This window comes from Peromyscus californicus, unplaced genomic scaffold (assembly GCF_007827085.1).
Source record: "Peromyscus californicus insignis strain IS unplaced genomic scaffold, ASM782708v3 Scaffold_6__1_contigs__length_162567912, whole genome shotgun sequence".
Lineage (NCBI taxonomy): Eukaryota > Metazoa > Chordata > Mammalia > Rodentia > Cricetidae > Peromyscus > Peromyscus californicus.
The window spans coordinates 3,500,399-3,524,598 of NW_026294584.1; the positions used below are offsets into that span (position 1 = coordinate 3,500,399).

The 24,200-nt window shown below is 42.7% G+C and overlaps 1 protein-coding gene and 1 long non-coding RNA gene across 3 annotated transcripts in view; one reads left to right on the forward strand and one right to left on the reverse strand.

Moving 5' to 3' along the window:
• Positions 1-3,506: 3,506 nt before the first annotated feature.
• LOC128100158 (uncharacterized) lies at positions 3,507-6,171 on the reverse strand. Its single transcript, XR_008214684.1, has 3 exons — positions 6,057-6,171; positions 4,336-4,415; positions 3,507-3,909 (listed from the first exon to the last, which is right to left on the reverse strand). It is a non-coding gene; the product is annotated as an uncharacterized LOC128100158 (long non-coding RNA).
• A 180-nt stretch (positions 6,172-6,351) lies between these two features.
• The window catches only part of Rsbn1l (round spermatid basic protein 1 like), a 62,427-nt gene continuing 44,578 nt past the window's right edge, over positions 6,352-24,200 (forward strand). For both annotated transcript variants that reach the window (XM_052722308.1, XM_052722309.1), the window contains exon 1: positions 6,352-6,910. In XM_052722308.1, coding sequence (XP_052578268.1) covers positions 6,352-6,910 — 559 coding nt within the window. The remainder of the gene's footprint in view (positions 6,911-24,200) is intronic.

Here is a 24,200-nt window from a genome sequence, read left to right on the forward strand (position 1 = left end):
GTTTCTCTAAGTTTCAAGGAGTGAAAAGAACTCAAAGGTAGTCCCCTCACTCCCCAGAACTCTCCTGAAAGCCTCCTAGGAAGACTTCCTTGACAGTTCATCACCAGGTCCAGGAGAAAGTGAGGCACAAGCAACCTCAAAGAAATTCAGAAGTTAAAAAGAAGAGTGCAGGTCCTTGGCAGGAAATCAGCACTCTATCTCTGCAAGATGCTGGGCAGCAGGCTACGTACTGGGGCAGTCAGGGTTTGAGAGATGAGCTGGGGAGCTGTTAGCAGTTAGGTGACATTATGGGCATTTTCAGGATTGGCCAGGGAGAATACTGTGAGGTGAAGAAAGGCCTTCAGATAGACTGTTTGAGAAGTGTATAATACTGTAAAAAGGGCTCCTTTTGAGATACTAAAGTGACAAGCAACCGTCCAAAGCAGTAATTCTCCCCCAATGTCACTCACTCTTCATTTACTGAAAACATTACTTTTGGATACTCTACGTTGAAACAAAGGCTAGTGGCTCCTTTCTACACTTGACTCTGACCTCTCAGTATTTATGTTTTAAATAGTCACCCGGGGGGAAGACAGCTGAGTGGGCAAGAGCACTTGCTGCTCTTGCCGAGGACCTGAGTTCAGATCCCAGCTCCACACTGGGTAGCTCACAACCTCATGTAAATCCAGTTTCAGGGGAATCTGTTGTCCTTTTCTGGCCTCCATGGGCACCCACATGCACATACACAGAGAGAAACAAACAAAAATCTTTAAATCAAAACAAAACTCACAGGCCTGGTGATGTGGTTCAGTGGGTAGCAGAAGAGCCCATTGTTTGCTTTTTAAAAAAGCCTATTTGGTAAGTTCCAGGCCAGTGAGAGATCCTGTCAAAAAAGAAAAGATGGACAACATCTAAGGACCAACACTGAGGCTGTTCTCTGGCTTGCATATTATGTACATGTAGACACACACACACACACACACACACACAATCACACAAAGAGGAGCTGATGACAGCAGTAGACATTCTTTCCCAGTCAAGCATTATTAGGTATGATACAGTTGAAAGGAAATGGCTGGTTATACAGAGGCCGTGTTTTACTGCCTATTATCCTTGGACTTAGTTATAATAAGTATGTTTTATAGCACAGTACTGTCCTTAGGTTTCTGTCTACTCAGCTGCTTTCCTATTGTAAAGGGCAAGGAGACCATGAGGTCAAGAACCTGGGAGCCTAATATCTTCCACACTTCCCAGATCCTGGGGCACACTAAGCTGTTGATTATGTCACTATTTTCTCTTAAACACATCATGTATATGCATGGATTTTTTTTTTTTTTTTTTTTTTTTTTGTATAGGGGGTGGAGAGTCAGGTCAGGAGAATGGAATCAGTTGGGAACTTTGAAAATTCTAAATTTAAACTTGACTTTCCAGAATACCGTAGACGTCACTTTGTCCAAAGCAGCAGAACAGATTTGTTTTAGTTACTATTCTATTGCTGTGAAGAGATATCAGGACAAGGCAATGTTTTAAAGGAAAGCATTTAATTGGGGACTTGCTTACAGTTTCAGAGCATTAGTCCACTATTATCAGGACAGGAAACAGACAGGCATGATGCTGGAGCAGCAGTTGAGAGCTTTACATCCTGATCCAGAGGCAGCAGGCAGAGAAACAGAGCCTGGCATGAGCTTTTGAAACCTCAAAGCCCACCCCAATGATACACCTATTCTAACAAAGCCACACCTCCTAATCCTTCCCAAACAATTTCACTAACTGGAACCAAACACTCAAACAAGCCTGTGGGGGACATTCTCATTCAAACTACCACAATATTTTACTTGAATTTGTTATTTTGATTTATAAGGTGCATGAGCCTCCACAACCATATTCTTGCTCAGATTCATTAAGTTTAAAAGCAGGCCTGTTCCACTTTGGAAATCAATATGGCGCTTTCTTAGAAAATTGGGAATCAATCTCCCCCAAGATCCAGCTATACCACTCTTGGGCATATACCCAAGAAATGCTCAACCACACCATAAGAGCACTTGTTCAGCTATGTTCATATCAGCATTGTTTGTAATAGCCAGAACATGGAAACAACCCAGATGCCCTTCAACTGAAGAATGGATAAACAAAATGTGGTACATATACACAATGGAATACTACTCAGCAGAAAAAAACAATGGCATCATGAGGTTTGCAGACAAATGGACGGATCTAGAAAAAATCATCCTGAGTGAGGTAACCCAGACTCAGAAAGACAAACATGGTATGTACTCACTCATAGCAGGATACTAGACATGAAACAAGGATGAATTGTCTGCTACTCACACCACCAGGGAGGCTACCCGGAAAACAGGACCCCAAGAAAGACACAGGGATCGCCCAATGACAGAGAAATGGAATGAGATCTACATGAACAGCCTGGACATGAGTGGGGGTAATGAAAGGCGAGGGTCGAGGGAAAGAGAGCTTGGGGGAGCGGGAGATCCCAGCCGGATCAACAACAGAGAGGGAGAACAAGGAATAGGAGACCATGGTAAATGAAGACCACATGAGAACAGGAAGAAGCAAAGTGCTAGAGAGGCCCACAGAAATCCACAAAGATACCCACACAACAGACTGCCGGCAATGGTCGAGAGACAGCCCGAACTGACCTACTCTGGTGATGGGATGGCCAAACACCCTAGTTGTTGTGCTAGAAACCTCATCCAACTACTGAGGGATCTGGATGCAGAGATCCATGGCTAGGCCCTGGGTGGATATCTGGGAGTCCAATCAACGAGAATGAGGAGGGTTTATATGAGCGAGAATTGTTGAGACCAAGGTTGGATAAAGCACAGGGACAAATAGCCAAATGAATGGAAACACATGAACTATGAACCAATGGCTGAGGGGTCCACACTGGATCAGGCCCTCCGAATGGGTGAGACAGTTGATTGGCTTGATCTGTTTGGGAGGCATCCAGGCAGTGGGACCAGATCTTGTGCTCATTGCATGAGTTGGCTGTTTGAAACCTGGGGCCTATGCAGGATTGTTTGGCTTGGCCTGGGAGGAGGGGACTAGACCTACCTGGACTGAGTCTACCAGGTTGACCTCAGTCTGCGGGGAAGGCTTTGCCCTGGAGGAGATGGGAATGGGGGGGGGGCGTTGGGGGGAAGGTGAGGGGGACGGGAGGGGGGAGAACAAGGGAATCCGTGACCGATATGTAGAACTGAATTGTATTGCAAAATAAATTAAAATAAATTTAAAAAAAAAAAAAAAAAAAAAAAAACACCAAGCAATACATAAGATTTATTAGAAAGAACACCAAGTTACCCATGGAGATTCTAAAAGGTAGAAGGACATGGATGTTCTACAAACTCTAAGAGACTGGTTTTTTCCTCAGACTACTATACTGAGGAAAACTTTCAATCACAGTAGACAGAGAAAAGAAGACATTTCATAATAAAAAAAAAAAAAAAAAAAAAAAAAAAAAAAAAAAAAAAAAAAAGCAGGCCTGTTAGCAGTATATTATGGGGCAAGAAATAATAACTTCACACACAGTGCACTTTAATCTTAAGGTTAGATTTTTCTGAAATACAGTGTAGGAAATGGGTGGTACAAATTTCCTGGCATGACATCAACTGATAAAAAGGCACTCTTCTTTTTAGGGTTGGTAGCTATAAAAGTTATTTTAGGGGTTAGAGAGATGGCCAACGCGTTAAGAGCACTTGTTGCTCTTGCAGAGGACATGGATTTGTTTCCAAGTAAGGCAGTTCACAACTGTCTATAACTCAAATTCTAGGGAATCCTTGGGGCTGGAGAGATGGCTTAGAGGTTAAGAGGACTGGCTCTTCCAGGGGTCCTGAGTTCAGTTCTGAGAAACCACATGGTGGCTCACAACCATCCGTAATGAGATCTGGTGTCCTCTTCTGGCATGTAGGCAGAACACTGTATATATAATAAATAAATAAATACATCTTAAAAGAATTCCAGGAAATTCTATGCTCTTTTCTGGCTTCCATAGGCACCAGGCATATAGGTGGTCACATATATACCTGCAGGCAAACACTGGAATACATACAATAAAAATAGAGAAAATATTTAAAAATTTATGTTACTTTAGACGGGTATTCATGTAGCCCAGGTTGGCCTTGAACTCACTATGTAGTTAGTTGAAGATGACCTTGAACTTCTGGTCCTCCTGCTTCTACTTCTCAAATGCTAGGATCACAGGACTGTATCACAATGTCTTAGGAGAAATTAATTGTAATGGTTTCAGTGTGATTTTGCAAATCTTGAAAATGACAGATATGGGATATAGTAACCATGTAGTCAAATCCACTCATTTAATGAATAAGACAATAGAGATCTTACCAGGCAGAGTGGCCTGGCTAGTGTCAGCAGGCTGGTGAGTAGGTGATTGCCAGTCCTATCTTCTCTCTCACTATGTCCTTCTGTTAATGAAGACATATGCTGTCAGCACATTTCAGCACCTGCTCTCACTGCTAGGAACTACACATTTTGATACTTAATATTTGAGATGCATAAATATATAGTTGTATATTTAGTTAGTAGATCATTAAACAGTTATTCCCTTTCTGGACATTCACCCCCACTGCACAAGCAAATGCTTTCTAAAAGAGAGAAAATGGAAAAATGAATTTTAAAAAGATCATTAGACCAACTGATACTGTTCATAGAACTTAAGTTTGTTATGAATGCCTAAATCAGATAATGTACAGAAGTGAACAGTCTTCATTTTATTTGGCATTCACAGTTTCATCATGGCATTTTCATACATGTAATATCCTTGTTTGCTCATATTCATAACACTATCCTCTCATCTCCTTTGTTGATGGCCCCCTCTCCTTTCTCCAAGTAGTCCCTCTCTGCTTTCATACCATATACATACATATTCATTCCCCATGAGAGAGAACATGAGGTAACTTACTTTCTTTCCCTCATTGCCTTATTTCCATCTCCTCTTCTCTTTTTATGTCAAATATATATATGTGTGTGTGTGTGTATGTAAATGTATCTATCTACCTATCTATAGATTCAAATCTAGATTTCACACATTAGGGAGAATATGCGAAATTTGTCTTTCTGGGTCTAGCTTCAGGAAATACTCTTTATGTTAACAATCTTGTTCTAAAAACTAAAAAATGAGGCTGGGCATAGTGGTTGACACCTTTAATCCCAGCACTGGGGGATGAGGTGCAGGGGACGGATCGGGACAGCTGAGACAGGCAGTTGTCTGTGAGTTTCAGGGGAGCTAGGACTACATAGAGAGACTATGACTCAAAAACACCAAACCAGACAAGCTAAAAAATGTATTTATAAACAACATTAAAAATTCCTAAGTGGGGATGAGCGTAAAAGAAAGGTAACAAAATAACGAAGTATTCCAATTTCCTGAGGTCAGTAGACTATTTTTGAAAGGTAACTAACAGTAAAAACTGTTCTTCTTAGGAACCATAAAATTTCTTTTCCCTGGTGGTCTAATTTGACTACTTGTCATCTTTCCATCCAGCCTCTTGAGATTCTGATCTTATAACAGTATCTAAGAGTTAAAGGCATGCTCTTAGATGGCTTCAACTGTGTTGTAACCCATACCCCTCAAATTCCAAATCTTTTGAGATAAAAGTCAAAGCACATGCTTGGCAAAATCTCATAGTGATAGCTCTGAAATAAAGAAACCTAACTTGATTTTTCAAACATTTATAAACATCGCTAACGGATTTTTGTTGACGAGTTAAAGGTACAATTAACATTAAAACCTTTAGCACTCAAGTTCAATTTAGAGTCTCCAAACAGTGGGTGAATTTTATCTTCACGCTCCAAAGCGATGTAAGTTCCAGTTCTGCAGGAAACTCTCTTTTAAAGCACTAACATTTACGACGTTAGTTAAAATAAGGCATCTTTGCACTATTTTAGCCTTTCCAGTCAATCGAATTCTCGACTAATTTTCTGCGAGATGAACAACGCCGGAACCCGGTTTTCAGAACATGCAAGAAGGGACCCAAGCCACCTCATGGTAGAAAGAGAAAGCGGTACAAGCAAGGCAAAGTCTTTGAGGCGAACACCAGCGCTACCTCGGTCCGGGCAGATTTCGGGGGTCTTCCCGCGGCACCGGAGTTCCGTCGAGCGACTGGCGAGCACTCTCCTTTCTCAGTAACTCCGCCACCAGCCGTGCCGAAAGGACCTCTGACCTCCGAAGAAGGCCCGCTCGGTAATCCCGCCCCGACGGCTCATGTCCGCGCTTCTGATTGGTGAGTTCAAGGATCCCTCAGTTTAGCGCGCCCAATGGGAGCTCGGCCGGGGCCTAGGGACCCCGCCCCGTGCCCCGCGCCGGGGAGCGGACGAGAGTAAATACAACAGGAGCGCAAAATGGCGGAACCGCCGAACCCAGCTTACGGCGCCGTGGCTGTCCTCTCCGAGAAGGAAGCATTCGGCAAGCTCCAGCCCGCCTCGCGGGAGCCGCCGGGCTCTGGGTCCGCCAAGAAGGTTCGGACTGAGGAGAAGAAGGCGCCGCGGAGAGTGAACGGAGAAGGCGGCAGCGGCGGGAACGGCAGGCAGCTGCAGCCGCCCGCCGCCCCGCCGCCTCAGAGCTACGGCAGCCCGGCGGCGTGGAGCTTGGCGGCTCTGCCCGCCGCCGCCTCCCCGGCCTCGGCCCGGAGCTGCTTCTCTCTGTCCGCCAGCCCGAGCGCCTCGTCAGCCCCCGCTTCCTCCGCTCCGCCGGTGGCGCGCAGACTGCTGGTCGCCCCCTCGCTGCTGCACGCTCAGCCTCACCACGTCCTGCTCCCGCCCGCCGCCCCGCCGCCCGCCGCCAAGCCGCGCAGACCCAAGGAGAAGCGCGACAAGGAGAAGCGCAGGCACGGCCTCGGCGGCGCCGCCCGCGATGAGAACGGGGAGGCCAGGCCGCCGCCGCCGCCGCCGCCGCCGCGAGGTGGGTGCCGCGGGGGAGGGGATGGCCGAAACTCGGGGCTTCCTTGTCGGATCTCCCAGTTCCGGCGCTGCGGGACGTGTCGGAGTGGGGCTGGAGGACTCCTCGGGGTGTGTTTGGTAGGGAGGTAGAACAGGTCTTTAAAGATTGCCAAGGGGATCGGACGTGAGCGCAGGGATTCATATTTGCGACGCAGTCTCCGACACCAGAAGATCCTGGCCCTAAAAAGAAAAAAAAAGTGGGTGGTGGGTGTGTTGGCACACGCTGGAAGCTGGCAGGACCAGCACGTTTCGGGCCTATTAGGGAAATGAGGTAGTGTGCAGGGCGCCAAGTGTGCGGTCTTTCACCTTTCGAGCCGCTCCATATTCTTCAAATGTTTTGAGTGGTCCTGTTTTAAACACTACTCTTCAGAAGCATTCAGCCATATTCTTCTTCCCCCTGCAGCAAATGATAAAATCAGATGCTTTGACTTTTTTTTTTTTTTTGGCCAAATCAAGTCTGCAAAGTGTTTCTGCATAAGAAATGGGAAATTTTCTTACATGTCCTTTTTCAGTATTATTTTGTAATACGAGCTAGTATAGTTTTCAGTATTTCTTTAAAATAAGGGGTCCTTAGTTACGTGTGATTATGTAGAGATCTGACTGTCATATAAAGTGGACGGGTTGGAAAGGAGATCTTTATGTGATCACGAGGTTATATAAATATACATTGTCACACGGTGTTGTGAAGTGTTCTGTTTTGTTTTGGAATGCGAGTGAAATGCCAAGCAGTTTAGCCTTGTTGATCTAAAAAATTGTCTGAATAGAAGTGTTCACTATTCACAATGTAAAGGAATGCTGCACACGACTATGTGAATTTCTGTATCTAAGCCAAGCTAATGGACCTGTACTCTTGTTACCGGTGCAACAGCGTAACGCTGCTCCAGATTTTTAGAGTGCTGCCTCAGCAATGTTTTGAGGATGAAATTTACTTTCCTTCTTCCCAGGGGTTTTAGGTGGTTAGTATTTTAAATCTCTATGTTGTAGTGGTTAAATATAAAACTTAAGTTACAAAATGCTTCAAAGTCCATCCATATGCAGTTTGGAATCATTCTTACTTGTGCACGCTTCCCATTTGCTTTTCACGAGTTCTCTGCCGACCTGAACTCCATTGTTGGAGTATTTGAATGGTGAAAAGAAATACTTTAAGAAACAGTGTTGGCTTAAAATGTGGGGTGTGTGTGTGTGTGTGTGTGTGTGTGTGTGTGTGTGTGTGTGTGTGTAGTATTAATATATGACCATTATGGTGAAGTGGCTGTTAAAGATAACGTCTAAAATCCTTCATTGGGGGACTGTTGAGATGGTTCAGGCACTTGCTGTGTAGCATGACCATCTGGGTTCAGTCCTCGGGACTCACAGGATGGAGAGAACCAGCTTCGCACAAGGTGTCCTCTGACCTCTACCCTCTGTGACAAAAGTGTGCCTGCCCCTACAAAGAAGTGTAGTAACCCCCAAACCTAAGCCCCTTCTTTTGTGAGGTACCTATTAAAGTATAAGCAGTGATAGTTTTTACATTAAGATGTGGGAAAGATATTTTCCCATGACCTATGTGGGATAATGATTAGATATTAACTGTTTTCTTTCTTTCTTTCTTTCTTTCTTTCTTTCTTTCTTTCTTTCTTTCTTTCTTTCTTTCTTTCTTCTCTCTCTCTCTCTCTCTCTTTTATGATTTTTTGAGATAGGGTTTCTCTGCGTAGTCTTGGCTGTCATGGAACTCACTCTGTAGACCAGGCTAACCTTGAAATCACAGAGATCCGCCTGCTGGGATTAAAGGTGTGGGCCATCACATGTAGCTAGATCTTAACTATTAACTTTAAATAATTAATTTTTTGAATAGAATTTTATTGAGAAAAATTAAAGCAAAAGATAGCTTTTCAGTGTTTTGGTGGACTGTAGAGTTTGAATTTAACTGAATCTGGGTTCCGCTTTAACAAAAAAGTGATAACAAAGAAACACGATTTTAGATATATTTGTTTCATAGGTGCTGTTGCAAGTGTACAAGTACTTGTTTATAGTGCAGTGTTTATTTTTCTGTGCCCTTTATATAAATCTTAGTGAATGGGTGACGAAGTGATTGTTGCTTGAAGTATACTTTTTAAATGACTCTCTAAGTTGGCAGTACTAGTTCATTAACCCCTTGATTATCCATAGCTCCTTGATTTAACAGAGTTAGTACCAGAAATTAGTTATAAAGACATTTAAGAAAAATAGATCTTGCTGGGCAGTGGTGATGCACACCTTTAATTCCAGGTCTCGGGAGGCAGAGGCAAGCGGATCTCTGAGATAGAGGCCAGGCTGGTCTACAGAGAGTTCTAGGACACCCAAAGCTACACAGAGAAACCCTGTCTCAAAAGAAAAATAGATGTCAGTTCTGTATCTGTATTAAACACTGCTCCTATATTTACATAGGGGTTTTAAAAATCCTTAGAATTGCTTTTTTGTTATTTATCTGTTTTTGTTTGTTGTGTTTTGAGACAGTGTCCCTTTGTAGCTCTGCCTGGCCAACTACCATGTAGAACAAACAGGCTGGCCTCAGCCTCTTGACTGCTGGGATTACAGGTGTGAGCCACTACATCTGGTTAGAGCCCTTTTATGTTGTGTGTGGGCCATCTATCACACCTGGCTAGATGATTTACCTAGCAGAAAACATTCAGATAAAATAAACGTGTATTCAAAACAACCTGAGACAATATTTAGTAACTGTTGAGTCTGAAGCATGGCTATTATTTTTCTTACCCATACAACAAATTAAAGGTGGATTAGTCCTAACCCACCTTTAAAGCTCAGAGGGATAAATGAGCAGATTCGAATAAGTAGTTCCTAGTCTGGGCACCTTGAGTACAGAGCTCAAGTGGTGTGTACCCGCCATCTCCAAGGCTGCTGGTGGGGGCTGTTAGGCAGAACTTTTTAGGGTTGAAATGAAAGAGTGCAGTTCAGACTGGCCTGGAACCAGCTGTGACCTTCCTCCTGAGAGTTTGGTTGTTTTTGAGACAGGGTTTTTGGACCTCACTCTGTAGACCAGGCTGGCCTGGAACTCCCCAGAAATCTGCCTCCCTGGGGGAATTAAAGGAGTGTGCCACCATCTAGTGAGACTCTGTCTGTGAAAAAAAAGTGAAAAGTGAAAATGGTGTACTGAAGGTGTCATGTACTTTCACACATTCCAGTAGTGGAGCATTTCCTTCTGTGTATGTGTAGTTTGGTTATGTGTAGTGTGTGTTGTATGTGTGGTGCCTGCCCATGCAGGGGCCAGAGCAATTATCTGGGTATTTTCTGTTGCTCTCTGCCTTGCTGCCTTGGATTAGGATCTCTCACTGCACTGGAACGCTTGTCTGTGGCTAAGCTGACGACTGGCCAGAGTGCTCTAGAGGTCTACCTGTCTCTGTCCCCCAGTGCTGGGGTGACAGTCACAGTCACCCTGGCCTCTTACATAGGTGCTGGGAATTTGAACTCAAGTCCTCATGGGTGAGCAGCAAGCTGTCTTACCCATTGAGGCATCCTTTTAGCCCCATAGTTAGAGTTGTCATTGTGATTGGCACTGCTGAGAGGTAATAGTTTACTAAGATTGTGTTTTGGGGTAACCTATTGTATTCCCCCCCCACCCTGTGCGCGCGCTTCTAGTAAAGTCTTTCTGTACCCCCCAGCAGCTCTCTAACATGCTTCTTAGTATAGTTTTCCATGTGGCTAAATCTGCCAGATAAATGATAATCCCTTCTGTACCTTCTTCCTGATTTAGTCCTGCTTGCTTCCTCTTGAAGGCAGCTGTATAAAGCTGTCCACCCTGGGACTTGAACTCACGACTTCCTGCAGGTCCTTTCATTGCTGCTGCGTTCCTTTTTTCTGGATCCCTGCCTTTTAGTTTACCCTCCTGTTTTCATTTTTGTCTGCTGGCAGCACTGTAAGGAATATTGAAACTGTACTTTTTGGGTTTTATTTTTACCCCCACACTTGGCTGCTTATCTGTTGAGAGGTTTTTTTCTCAAGCCACTTGCCCTGGGAAGTTTGAAGATGGCATTCTGTTATTGTCTGCCTTCTGATGTTGGTGTTCAGAGAAACTGATCTCTAAAACGTTGTCTGTTCTATTTTGAGGTATGGCAGCCCTTTCATTGATTTTGAAAATTTCAGCTTTGAAGAAAAGTGTAAGCCCTTGTGTTTTTGTTCCTATATTGCTATCTTTTCTTTTCTTTTCTTTTTTTTAAAATGGGCTCAGCATCTCTGTTGTTTTTTCATGGATGCTAATTATAGTTTCTTTGAAATATTCTGTTTCCTGCCTTGCTTTTGGTTCTACTAATCTTTTTTTCCTGTTTGTTTTGGTCCCATTTATTTGGAGGCTGCCCTCAAATCTGTATTATTTTTAATAGTTCTTTCATATTTAAGAGAGAGTTACCAAGATTCATCGAAAGCTCCTGAGCATGTATGGACAGGATTTACTGACTGAGCTTACGTTTTTATATGTTTTGTTTTTTTCTGGGTTAATCACTCTCTGCTTCTTCAGACTAAACTTTATTTTTGTCTCTTTTGGGCCAGATGCTGGACAGAATGGCTTCCTCACCTGGACAAGGTGGCCTAGCGTGCGGAAGTTAATTTCTTCACGGTTGTGTAAGCTGGAAGCCTGAGATTAGTGTTCTGACACGTTCAGTTCTGGAAGGGCCACTTTCTTGTCTGCAGATGCCTGTCTTCTCAACTGTGTGTTTTCACATGGTCTCTCTCAGGTGCTTGCTTTGTGTGGGGCAGGGAGGGAGAGACTGGTTTCTTTTCTTCCTAGAAGGCCACCAGTTTTACTTGGTTTCGAGTCTCCCATTTGTGACCTTATTCTTCCCTCTAGAAAACCAGTCTCTAGATTCAGTCACGTTGACGGTCATGCCTTACAGAGACACATTGTGGTGACAACTAAGTATGTTTTTAGAGGAGATACTGAATTTTAGCATTATTTTGATTTGTTCCTTTTTGTATACCATTGGTCAAGTATTTAATTCTTTTTGAGTCTTTATACATACATGTGTTTAAACAGTGGTGTGATGTTTTTGTCCAAGTGTGCTGTGTGTTGAGCAGACCACTCTTAAGCTCGCTCTCTCCTCCCTTTTCTTAAACCTCTCTCTCCCTTCCGTTAGTCCCTTTCCCTCAGACAGTTTTATTTCTACTCTCATGCCATCTATGCATTCATAGCTTTATGTGTAAAACCCAGGAGCCACACGTATGCGCTGTTTTATTTGTCTTCTTGCGACTGGCTTCATTTACTGTCTCCAGTTTTCATTTTCTTGCAAATGATTTAAGTCTCTATGGCTGAGAGGCCATACATACTCGATAGGTGATGATGTTACCTTTCACAGAGTGGTTGCTGGAATGATGTGAGCCGGCATTTTGTAGACATTGTTTATCAAAATCTAGGGGCTTAATGTACTCTTAAAATTTATTCTTTTATTTATTCAATATTTATGGCTGTTTTGTCTGCACGTATGTCTGTGCACCATGTGTGTGCCTGATTCCCAAGGCCAGAAGAGGGTGTAGATCTCTGGAACTGGAGTTACAGACAGCCAGGAGCCGCCGTGTGGAAACTGAATCTGAGTCCCCTGAAAAAGCAGCCAGTGCTCTTAACCGCTGAGCCCTCTCCAGCGCCATTCTTTTCTGTTTGTTTTCATTGTAGAGATTGCTAAGGGATGGGAATTCCCAACCTTCTTTTTCTAATACATTGAAGCCTTTTAGCTTCACTGAATGCATTGATAGCTGGAATCTGATATGCATCTGACTTTCTGGTTTCTAGAAATACCATATGTATATTCGTAGAAAATGTTGCTATGTTCTAGCTTTTGTTTAAAAAGTGGAACAATATTTATTCATTTTGTGTATGTATGGAGATGTGTATGCATATGCCACACCGTGTGTAGAGGTCAGAGGACAGCTTTCAGGAAGGAGCCCATTATTCCCTCTGCCGTGTAGGTCCCGGGATTGTTGCTGAGCTCGGTGGGAAGGCCTTTACCTGGTGAGCCACCTTGACAACCCTGTACTAGCTTTTTGAAAGAAATGAATCTTTCAGAGGCTTTAAGTTGATTATAATAAATCTCAACTTCCTGCCTTCCTTAGTGAATTAAATCTTTCAAATTATAGATGAACTGTTTAAAATAGGGTATGGAAAAATAAAATTTCTTATTTCTTGGTAGAATAAAAGTAATAGTTATGAAATATCTTACAAAATCTTGTGTATAGTAGAGAAAACAAAAATGTGTCTTATCCACGAAACTAATTTGTAACTGCAACCACTTTTATTTTTGAACATATCTTGATCCTTATGTTGTACATTTTATGTTCTTGAACTATAGATTGAAAAAATATTTAAATATTTATAGTGAAAAATATAATATGGGAGAAAATAAAACAATATAATAATTTTGGGTATAACCATTATATTGCTTCAATTTTACTTCTTTAATAGGTATTCAATTCAGAGCCACTTTAATTGGTTTGTTATGTGGAGCAATATTCTGGAAAGCAGTTGCTCTCCTATTGTTTTCTTGCTGAATTACTGGTGAATACTATATCTTAAAGATAACAGATACAGGGCTGGAGAGGTGGCTCAGTGGTTAAGGGTAAGAGCACTGACTGCTCTTACAGAGGTCACATGGTGACTGAGAACCACCTATAATGGAATATGATGCTCTCTTCTGTAGTGCAGACCTACAGCGCCGCTCACATACATAAATAAATAAGTAAAAAGTAAAACAAAAATAAATTAAAAAGATAGCAAATATGGCCACGCTTCGTGGCATATGCTGTTCATCTCAGCACATGGGAGGCAGAGGTGGGCAGATCTCTGAGTTTGAGGCCAGCCTGAAACTCAGCCTGAAACTGAACAGAGTGAGTTCCAGGACAGCCAGGGCTACACAGAGAAACCCTGTCTAGAAAAAAAAAAAAAGGTAGTGAATATTGACTCCTACTCAGTTTTCCTGTTTGAAGATAATGAAACTATGAGAACTAGTAAGTTCTGTCAAACATTTTTGTGATAGGTCATGAATTGATACAGTATTTTGTTAGGTACAACTTGAGCTAGATTATGAATTTGAGAACAGAATGACCGTCATCCAGTAACCAACATTTATAGAACTGTAGTCAGCATTTTGCCTGTAATTTTAAATCTTTTATAGATACTGTGTAGAAGTCTGTAAAATGTAAATTTAAAATGAATATATAAGTCTAGGTTTCAGACTTGCAGATATTCAGAATTCTAGCTCTAAACTACTAAGTAAATTGTATTAATTTTGTTTTAGGTCTTTCACCGGACCCATAGATGGTGCTGTGAGATTATTTGCCAGTCAGAAAATTGGGCTTTGGAAGACCAGTTGGGTTTAGATAAACGGGGATGATGGAGACAGGCATTTGGGGGATGGGGAAATGGTAGAAAGGAGGATGGGGAGACTGAGAGATGGCTCAGTGGTTCAGTTCCCAACACTCATACTGTGTGGTTCACAACAGCTTGTAACTCCAGTTCCAGGGGATCCAGTGCCTCTTTCTGGCACCCCTGTGGGCCCTCCCCCTGCCCACACACCCACACACACACACACGCACTCATGCAAAAAATACTTTTAAAAACGTTAATGTGTATGGAATATGCATTGGTATGTAAGCAGAGCCATTTGTATGAGATTGATGTTTTACAAGTTTTTATTCATTCATCTATTTTATTATTCAGTTATTTGTTACATTATTTATTTATTTTATTGGAGGCATGTGCATGGTGTGCTTGTGGGGGTCAGGGAACAACTTCATGTAGTCAGTTCTCTTCTGGGGACCTACAGTGGTCAAGCTTGGTATCAAGTGCCTTAATCCCTGTGTTAGTTACTTTTGACATCGTGATCTGAAGCAGCTTCACGTAAGAAAGAGTTCATTTTCATATGTGGTCCTAGAGGGCTAGGAACCCCTCATGGCAGGGACGCATGGTAGAAGCAGCAGGCCTGGCAGCAACAGTAGGAAACTGAGATCACACCTCCAGCCACAAGCACAGACCCGAGAGGGCGGCTGGGAGTGGATCCAGGTGCCCAGTGATGCACTTCCTCCAGACAGTGCTGTCCACTGGGGACCAAGGGTTCAGATGGGTCCAGCGGACTAGTGGGGGCTGTTTCTCAGTCAGGCCTTCTGTGTGAACCATCTCAGCAGCCCTGAGAGTTGAGGCTTTGGTGCACAGTTTGAAGATTAGATAGCACGGTAGTTGAAAGTCTCACATTCCCTTATTTTTGCCAGAATAAAGAGTTTACACTTCATTTGGTGGGCATGAACAAGGCAGGTTTTTGTTGTTTGTTTTTTGTAGGGTGATAATATATTCAGATTGATAATATAGGAAAAATAGCTTGGTAGAATGTATGATGGAGTGGCTGAAAGTACAGGAGAGAGATATTGATAGTATTGAAGTATATTAGTAAAATGAAGTAATCTTTTTCTTGTAATTGATAAAATGGCTATTACTCTGAACACAGAAAGTTAACTACTTTTAGAGGGAATATGTAGTAAGGTATATTGATTGTTGAATCTGTAGCAAGAAAATTGGATTTATTCAGGCTAGAGAAATGGCTCAGTTGTTAATAGTACTGGCTGTTCTTCTAAAGGGTCTAGGTTCAGTTCCCAGCACCCACATGGTAGCTCACACCTGTTGGTAACTCCAGTTCTAGGGGATCTGACATCCTCACCCAAACATACATGTGGGCAAACACACCAGTGTACATAAATATAGAGAAATCATTAAAAAAGAAAATTGGATTTATTCATACATAAATTTATGACTTCAGATGGAAAGGATAAGTATATGATTTAAAAATTGTGTGTAGGTCTGTAGAATTGAAGTTGAGCCATAATCAAATACCTTACTGTAGAATTCTGTTATTAGATATAACTCAAAATTAGTGCTGAGTTCATGTGTACTTTAAAATAACTATTCTACATAGAGGGGAATTACATTCTGTTAGTGTGTGTGCCTGTGTAAGCATGTGTGGAGAGGACCATCTTGAAAGTTCTTCCAGCATCAGGAGAACAATGGCTACTGTTCCTGTAAGGAGCAAGCCATTTCAGATTCTTCATTTTTAGACAACCAGTTAGCCGTTAGCCAAGATTAGACATAGTTTCTTAACCTTTAGTCTACAGTTTAATAATTTATCCTTCAGTCTTCCTCCCTTCATGGTATTTTCTTAGTTTTTCTGCTACTAACTTCAGTGCCCTTTGGGTTTTGGGCACTTTGCACACTGGCTTTGCTAATTACCTTGTTTATTCCCTAGTATCTATTTCTAGTCTAAAGTCTGTCTGAGTTTGGTCCAGTATTTTAGATCTGTATATTCAACTCTCTCCTGACATAACGTTGTGTGACAAAGTTTTTCCTAGGGAGGTACAACACACAAGTCTACTGATGCTAGATAGGGAGCCCACAGCAGGCCAAAGAACGGATACCACCAAATTTGAGCTTGGTGAACCAGTGAGTTTTAGTGGGGTTACTTAGAGAGCAGAATGACTCAAAGACTTATTTTTGCCAAAGCTCAGGTTGGCACAGGTGACAGCTCACAAATATGGGAACATGGAGCACACTGCACAGCCTACACACAGGTAGCTCAACAGGTTGGAGAGTGTCCTTTCCAGGTGCCTCAGTTGCTCTAAACCTTTCCAGGCAGCTTGGCTGGTTTCTGCTTCTTCCAGGCAGCTGTGGTGGTCTGAGAGTCCTGTTTGTAGCCTTTCTGCTTTGACAGTCTGTGCAGCTCTGCCTCTCTGAGTCTTGACCAGCTCAGCTTGTCTTCCCCTGAGCTCTTGTTTATTTGCTCTGTCAGGGAGGGACCTAGTGAATCTGGTCAGTTTCAGGGACTTTGAAGCTATTTTGAGCTCTTTCTTATGAAGAGACTTCCCTGAAGGATGGAATGTTTTAATCCCGGAGGAAACTGTTACACAACACATAACCCTATCCAGTGTGTTCAAAACTTAGTGTTCTTCACCTACCTTTGCCTTGTTGTGACTGTTCCTGTCTGTGTCGTATATGCAGTGATTCAAGCTAGAATTATGTATTCTACCCTCTATTCTCATCTAGCCTGCTGCCACATCTTGTTATTTCTAGCTATTATTTTGTGTCTTTATTTACTTTTGAATTACCATATCATGCCTGAATTGTTTATAGTTGCCTCCTTCATGTCCCCCACTTCAGATCTGTGATCTTTCTTTCTTTTTTTTTTAATAATTTATTTATTCTTATCTTATATACATTGGTATTTTGCCTGCATGTCCATCTGAGTTGTGAGCTGCCATATGGGTGCTGGGAATTGAACCTGGGTCATCTGTGCTCTTAACCCCTGAGCCTTCTCTCCAGCCCCCAGATCTGTGATCTTTCAAATTCATGTTGTAGTGAGTGATAACGAGATCTAAATATATGTCTGGTTCTATCACTTTCCTGTTGTGAGATGCAACTCAATTTCCTTAAAATGAACTCCAGTGCTCTGGATGCTCATATCGTTGCTGAGCTCTGAGGTCCTTTTAGGTGCTTCTCATTGGGTAGAATTTTCTATACTCATTATCTTTCCATCCCCAGCTCCATGCTGCTGTCCCACCTAATTCTACCTGTCTTTCAGGTCTTTGCTTGAAAGCGAGGTCTTTCTACTCTGAGCTGGGTTAGGGGTGAGGTGTTCTTGCCTTTACTTGACATGCCACTTACCTTTCTTTAATTCTGTCTTCTTTATTTTCTGGTGATCAAACCAAGGGCTTACCTCATGTAGGCAAGTCCTACCTTCTCAGACCATGTCATTATTAGACTCTAAGCCAGTGGTTCTCACCCTTCCTAATGCTGCGGCCCTTTAATAGTTTCTCATGTTGTGGTGATCCCCACCCACAAAATTAGTTTCATTGCTACTTCATAACTGTAATTTTGCTGTTATGAGTTGTCACGTAAATATCTGATATGCAGACTATTTGATATGTGATCCTTGTGAAAGAAAGGGTCATTGACTCCCGAGGGGTTTTGACCCAGAGGTTGAGAACCACTGCCCTAAACTCTAAAATTTATATTTACCATTATCTGAGTTTTAATCAAGCTTTCATCTTCTGGGTACTTGATAAATGTTGGAAGAAATTAATGAATTACATATGTTTCAGACCGGAAGAGATCCTTGTCATTCTGAAAATTTTTGGCAGCTCAGCTTTCTCAGCTTTGAAACTGAGAACACAAAAGGGTGACAATAGGATCAGAAGTTGACTAGGAGCGTACAGATAACGGACAGACTAAAGTAAGCACAACAATAGGATCAGAAGTTGACTAGGAGCGTACAGATAACGGACAGACTAAAGTAAGCACAAGAGAGTTATCAGTGGCTTGAGAATTAAAAAGGAAATGAACTGTGTAGGTAATGGAATTATGCTTGGTTAATAATGAGTTGTCAAAATTGGTTACCCTCAAAAAAGCTTTACATTACATTGTAAAACATTATTTTGTGTTTTAAATGTTTGTTTACAAAACTGGGTTAACCAGCAGTAATTTGGGAATGGAGGGATAATGGGGAAAGGAGAAGGGTTCTTTATATTCAAGTATAGTATAATGATCATTTTTCGTGAAATCTGATATGTTACCAATAGGTGGTTTGTTTTATGTAATGTTGCTGTTTTTTAAAGATATTTGAGATTTATTTGTATGTGTATGGATATTGTCTGCATATGTGTATTTGTTCTACATGTGCATTGCTTTCGGAGGCAACCACACTAATGTTGGGGATCAAACCCAGGTCCTCTGGAAGAACATTCTATGCTCTTAACTGCTGAGCTATCTCTAGCCCCTTAGATAGAATAGATTTGTGAGTGAAAATATTCATGCTGTACAAATATGTAGTAGAAGAAATGTACAAAAATCAGGAGGCCTTAGTGAGTAAATTTGTGATTTTTTTTTTTTTTTAAGACAGTGCTTTTTCTTTAGGCCCATCTGGCTTAGTATTTACTATGTGGATTAACCTGGCCTTGAACTAGTCTGTTTTTACCTTCCAAGTGCTGAGATTATAGGTGCGACCTCCCATGGCTGGCCCTGAATTCCTGATTGCGTGTGTGTGCGGGGTGGAGGGTGGAGGGCGTTACAGTGGCTTGAAAAGCACCTGTAGTGTTATTTCTCAGGACAGCCTTCTCCCGTGTGCTCCACTGCCTCGCTCCTTTTGAGACAGCCTCTCAGAAAACTGGGGTGGGGCTTGCACACTCGGCTAGGCTGACTGGACAGAGAGCTCCAGGGGAGCCTGTTCCTCCGCTTTCAGCACTGGGATCACAAGCTTCCACTACCATGCTTGGGTTTTTCTTATGTGGATGCTAGGATACAACTCAGGTCCTCATACCTGTGTAGCACATATTTTGCTGACTCAACTATCTCCCACATCTGAATCCTTATCTCAGTAAGAGGGGTAAAACATATTAATTTCATTGTCTCCATCTCTAAAAGGAAATATTTGGGCTAGATGCTCAAAGTTCTTGTAAACTTGGACATTTTAGGATTTTGAAGGCTAGACTTGTATACCGTTGGTTTTTGTTAACTTGACACAAACTAGAGTCATCTGGGAAGAAGGAACCTCAGTTGATGAATTGCCTGGATCAAATTGCTCTGTGGGTAAGCTTTTGGGAATATTTTCTTGATTAATGATTGACATGGAAAGACCCAGCCCACTGTGGCTGGTCCCACCCCTTGGGCAAGTGGTCCTGAGGTGTAGAAGACAGCAAAACAGTAATCCTGCCTTGAGCTTCTGCCCAGACTTCCTTTGATGATGGACTGTAGCCTGTAAGCCAAATAAACCCTTCCCAAAGGTGCATTTGGTCAGGGTTTTGTCATAGGGCCAGAATGGTTTGTTTTGGGGGGAGGCAGAGATTCATGTTGTAGCCTAGGGTGGCCTGGAACTGACTTTGGAACCCGTGTTGGCCTTGAACTCCCCAGCTTCAGTGTCTGGAGTAAGGAATTACAACTGGGAAAGCCAAGACGGCTTAGTGTGTTTCTTGTTCCTTTGTGAGAGATGTCAAGATACTAAACAGCTCCCCACCCATATTTTAAATTTGTATGTGTGAGCATGATGTATGTGCATGTTCGTGTAAGTGTGAGCGTGTGTGTATCATGGCACACATATTGAGGCCAGACGAAAGTCTCAGGTATTGACTGACTTTGTGTGGGTTCTCAGTTAAACCTGACTCCTCATGCCTGCAGAGCAGACATTTTACCCACTGGGGCATTGGATGCTTGAGCCAGTTTACACACACACACACACACACACACACACACACACACACACACTTTTTTCTTTTGTGCATGTGTATGTATAAGTGCTTGAAAATTTTTATTTAGGTGCATTTTAAATTGAACTAAATAGAATTCCTATAAGAAAGTTCTCTAATGACATTGGTGAAGTACATGACCTTTTACAATTTAGACCTGTAATTGTTTCTATGAAAAAGTATATTTAGAAGTGTGGCAGTGTTGGAGGTGGCAGGAGAAGAGTTGTTGGTGACAGATGTGCCACCGCCACAGCCACTAGAGCTTGGTGCTGTAGTGCTACCCATGGCTCCATGGGATCTCACCAACTGCTTTAAGCACAGTCTGGTTCTGCTGGCCTGATAGCCACTTAGCCACAGCCACAACTACTGGCACAACCCTGTCCCTAGTGCTGCTTGTTGCACTATCCTTATGCCCGAGAACCTGGATGTTCTGTTCACAATCAACCTGCCCTTTGTTGACCTGCACAGCCCTAGCTGTGCTGCAACAAAGAGGAAGGGTTATTGAAGTCACAGTACCAGGCTGGCCCGCTGTTGGGAAGCTGTGGCTTCGGCTCTTGTCTACTCAGGCAGTTTACCAATGGCTATCAAACACGTGGAGAAAGACTGATTTCCAACCGGGAAGAGCTGCTCAGTGGCGTCCAATTGCCTGTGGAAGTAGTCCTGTTGAAAAAGGTAAGCTTGGGTGTCCCTGGTGTCATTAGGTACCTGGACTGGTTCAGGAGGCCCAGCTCATGTTGATCCTGGAGAGGTTTGAGCTATGGCTAAAACTTCTTTGAATTTATCATGGAAAGGGAGCCCTGTAAGAAAAGTGGACCCACAGTGGCAGGTATTGGAAACCGTGGGGGGCATTGCCATAGCTGCAGGTAGCTCTGTTACCACATCAAGATGGAGAACATTTTAAAAAATGGTCTTTTAGATTTATGTATATGAGTGTTTGCTTTCATATGTGAACCACCGGTGTGCCTGGTGCCAATGGAGATCAGAAGAGCATGTTGCAACCCCTGGAACTGGAGGTATAGATGATTGTGAGCCATGATGGGGTACTGGAAACTGAAGCTAGGCCCTTTGCAAGCGCTCTTCAAGGAGGAGAACATAATTGATGTTAACTGCAGCGAGCTCAAACTTATCAACATTTGTCAGAGTGCCACTCAAGGACACTGAACCAGAGGGTACAGCCCTGCAGACTGGCTCTATTACCGTTGCTCTCATGGAGGTCAGCAGTTGTCTGGTTCCTGTCAGTCCTGCTGGAGCACAGTCTATATTAAGGTGCTACTTTTGAGCACTATCAAAGTGATCATCAAGGGCCAAAATTTCTTCAAGCAGAGGGTCTCTTCAAAATTTCAGCATTGGGTGGACTTGGTGGCATGTGTCTTTAATCCTAGCATTCGAGAAGCAGAGGAAGGTGGATCCCTATTAATTCCAGGCCAGCCAAGACTATATGGAGACCTTGTCTACCTGTTTTTATTATTGTTTGAGACAGGGTCTCACTATATAGTTTTGGCTGGCCTGGAACTTAAAGAGATCCACTTGCCACTCTCTCCGAGTGCTGCGATTAAAGATGTGCACCACTACATCCAACTGAGACCCTTTCTTTAAAAATAAAAATCAGTATTTCATTAGATGGTCTTAGCTTTCAGACCATCATATGGGCCACCCTTACAAGAAATTCACGACCATCGATGGGTACAAGTTGTAGGTCCTCCTATTCCAGGAAACTACTGAGATTAATTTTCTATAGCCTGACAGCAACTAGCCTTTCTGGAACTACACTTGGAGATGCTTGAGGGAGGGGAAGCATCTGTCTCCAGCTTCCCATTACCACTGACAGTTCTTGCCATAGGAACATGTACAGCTTACTTCAGACTGAGTCCCTAGGCTGCCTCCTAGGAGCAGAAAAGAGACTCATTTCCAGGTATTCCTCTACTTGCTGGTGTCCCTGGGGCCTCTTGCCTGCTTACCAAATGAGTCTAGGCTCTTTGGACAATGTAGAGGGGCATTGCTGACTTGTGCAATTTAAAAGCAGTTCTGAGCTCGTTACAGTAGCATAACCTGCAAGCACTTGGTAAGCTGAGGCAAGGAGATCAGGAGTTCAAGGTCAGCATGGGTTACATGAGATCTTGTCAAAAGGAAAGGAAGAAAGAGAAGGCAGGTGTGCAATTAAAAACAAAAACAATTTACTGTATGTTTGAGAGAGAGAGAGTGCGCGAGCATGCATGCATGGAAGCAAGCGTTATGGCAAATGTTGGAGGTTGAGGATAATTTTCGGAAGTTTGTTCTTTCCTTCTACTGTGGGTTCAGGGGAATGAATCAGGTTGCTAGGCTTGTGCAGCAAGCATTTTACAAGCTGAGCCATTTTACCAGCCTATGAAATGAATAGTTTACCTTCTGGGTCCTCTCTCGGGTTGAGGGCTGTGTGTGTGTGTGTGTGTGTGTGTGTGTGTGTGTGTGTGTGTGTGTATTCCCATTAACCTTTGTGTGGTCGTTGGAAGAGAAAAAGCCGCAAGTCCTGTATTCTGCACTCAGTGAGGCACGAGAAGAGTGGACCAGCATTGCTCACAGGGCTGAGAGCAGAGCTGCCCTAGCCTTCAGGCCGCTCTCACACGGTGTTCCTCCAAGGGTGCAGTGATGGGGCTGCCTGTTAAGGAAGTGGAATGTTTAGTTTTTGCTGTTGTTTTTAAGTAAACTTTTTTTCTTTGAGACAGTCTTTCTGTGTAGCCCTCTGGAACTTGCTATGTAGGCCAGGCTGGCCTTGAACTCACAGAGATCTGTCTGTCTCCTGATTAAAAGCATGCATTGCCATGATAAATTTTTTTGTTGTTGTTGTTGTTTGTGTTTTTTTTTTTTTTTCCCCAAGACAGGGTTTCTCTATATAACAATTATGGCTACTATGAAACTCGATTTGTAGACCAGGCTGGACTTGAACACACATAGATCTGCCTGCCTCTATCTCCCAAGTGCTAGGATTAAAGGTGTGTGTCACCACTGTCCAGCTTAGACTTTAAAAACAATTATGATTACAATGTATTTATTTTGTTGTCCCTGCAGGACTCAGAGATTGAATTTAGGTCATCAGGCTTGGGGACAGGTGCATTAACCTGCTGCGACATCTTCACTGGCCCAGAACCTTTTGTCTAAAAGAAGTGTAGAATAAGAGTTCTTTGAAGCTGGGCGGTGGTGGTGCACACCTTTAATCCCAGCACTCAGGAGGCAGAGGCAGGCGGATCTCTGAGACCAGCCTGGTCTACAGAGTGAGATCCAGGACAGGCTCCAAAGCTACACAGAGAAACCCTGTCTCAGGAAAAAAAAAAAGAATTTTTTTTCATTTATGTTGTCATCGTTAATATAACAAGTACAGTAATTACTTGGAGGTCACATTTACTAGAACAGCTTTTTAGTCTATTTAAGATTCAGTGATCAGAATGATTCTGTAACTGATATTGCATACAACATCTTACGATTTCATGTCTTAGTTTTGTAGACTATTGAAAATAGAAAAAGGATTTTTGCCTCACTTTTAGAGACAAACTTTTGGGGCTGGAGAGAGCTCAACAGTGAAAAGCACTGACTGCTCTTGCAGTGGGCCCGGGTTCAGTCCCCAGCACCACACGGCAGCTCTCAACCCTTGGTAACCCCAGTTCTAGGGGATCTGATGCCCTCTTCTGGCCTCAAAACCTAAAATAAACATAAATAAATAAAGTTTCTTATTACAGTTCTCTGTTGCTATGACTGTTCTTGCTATGCTGTGTTATGGGATGCCTTCTTAGTAAAATTCTGCTGTTAACTTCATTCGTTAACAAGTACAATGTGGGAAATTTAAGTGTATGCTGGCTTTAATCCTTATAAAATTAAAAAGACAAATGCCATTATCTCTTATGGATGAGAATAATGAGGCACAGCAGTGTTTGTTTACAGATATGTGTGTGTATAACATGTATGCTTGGTGCTTGTAGGGGCCAGAGGGGGTATTGGACCCCCTGGAACTGCAGCTAGAAATGATCTGGTCCGTGGGTTGTCAT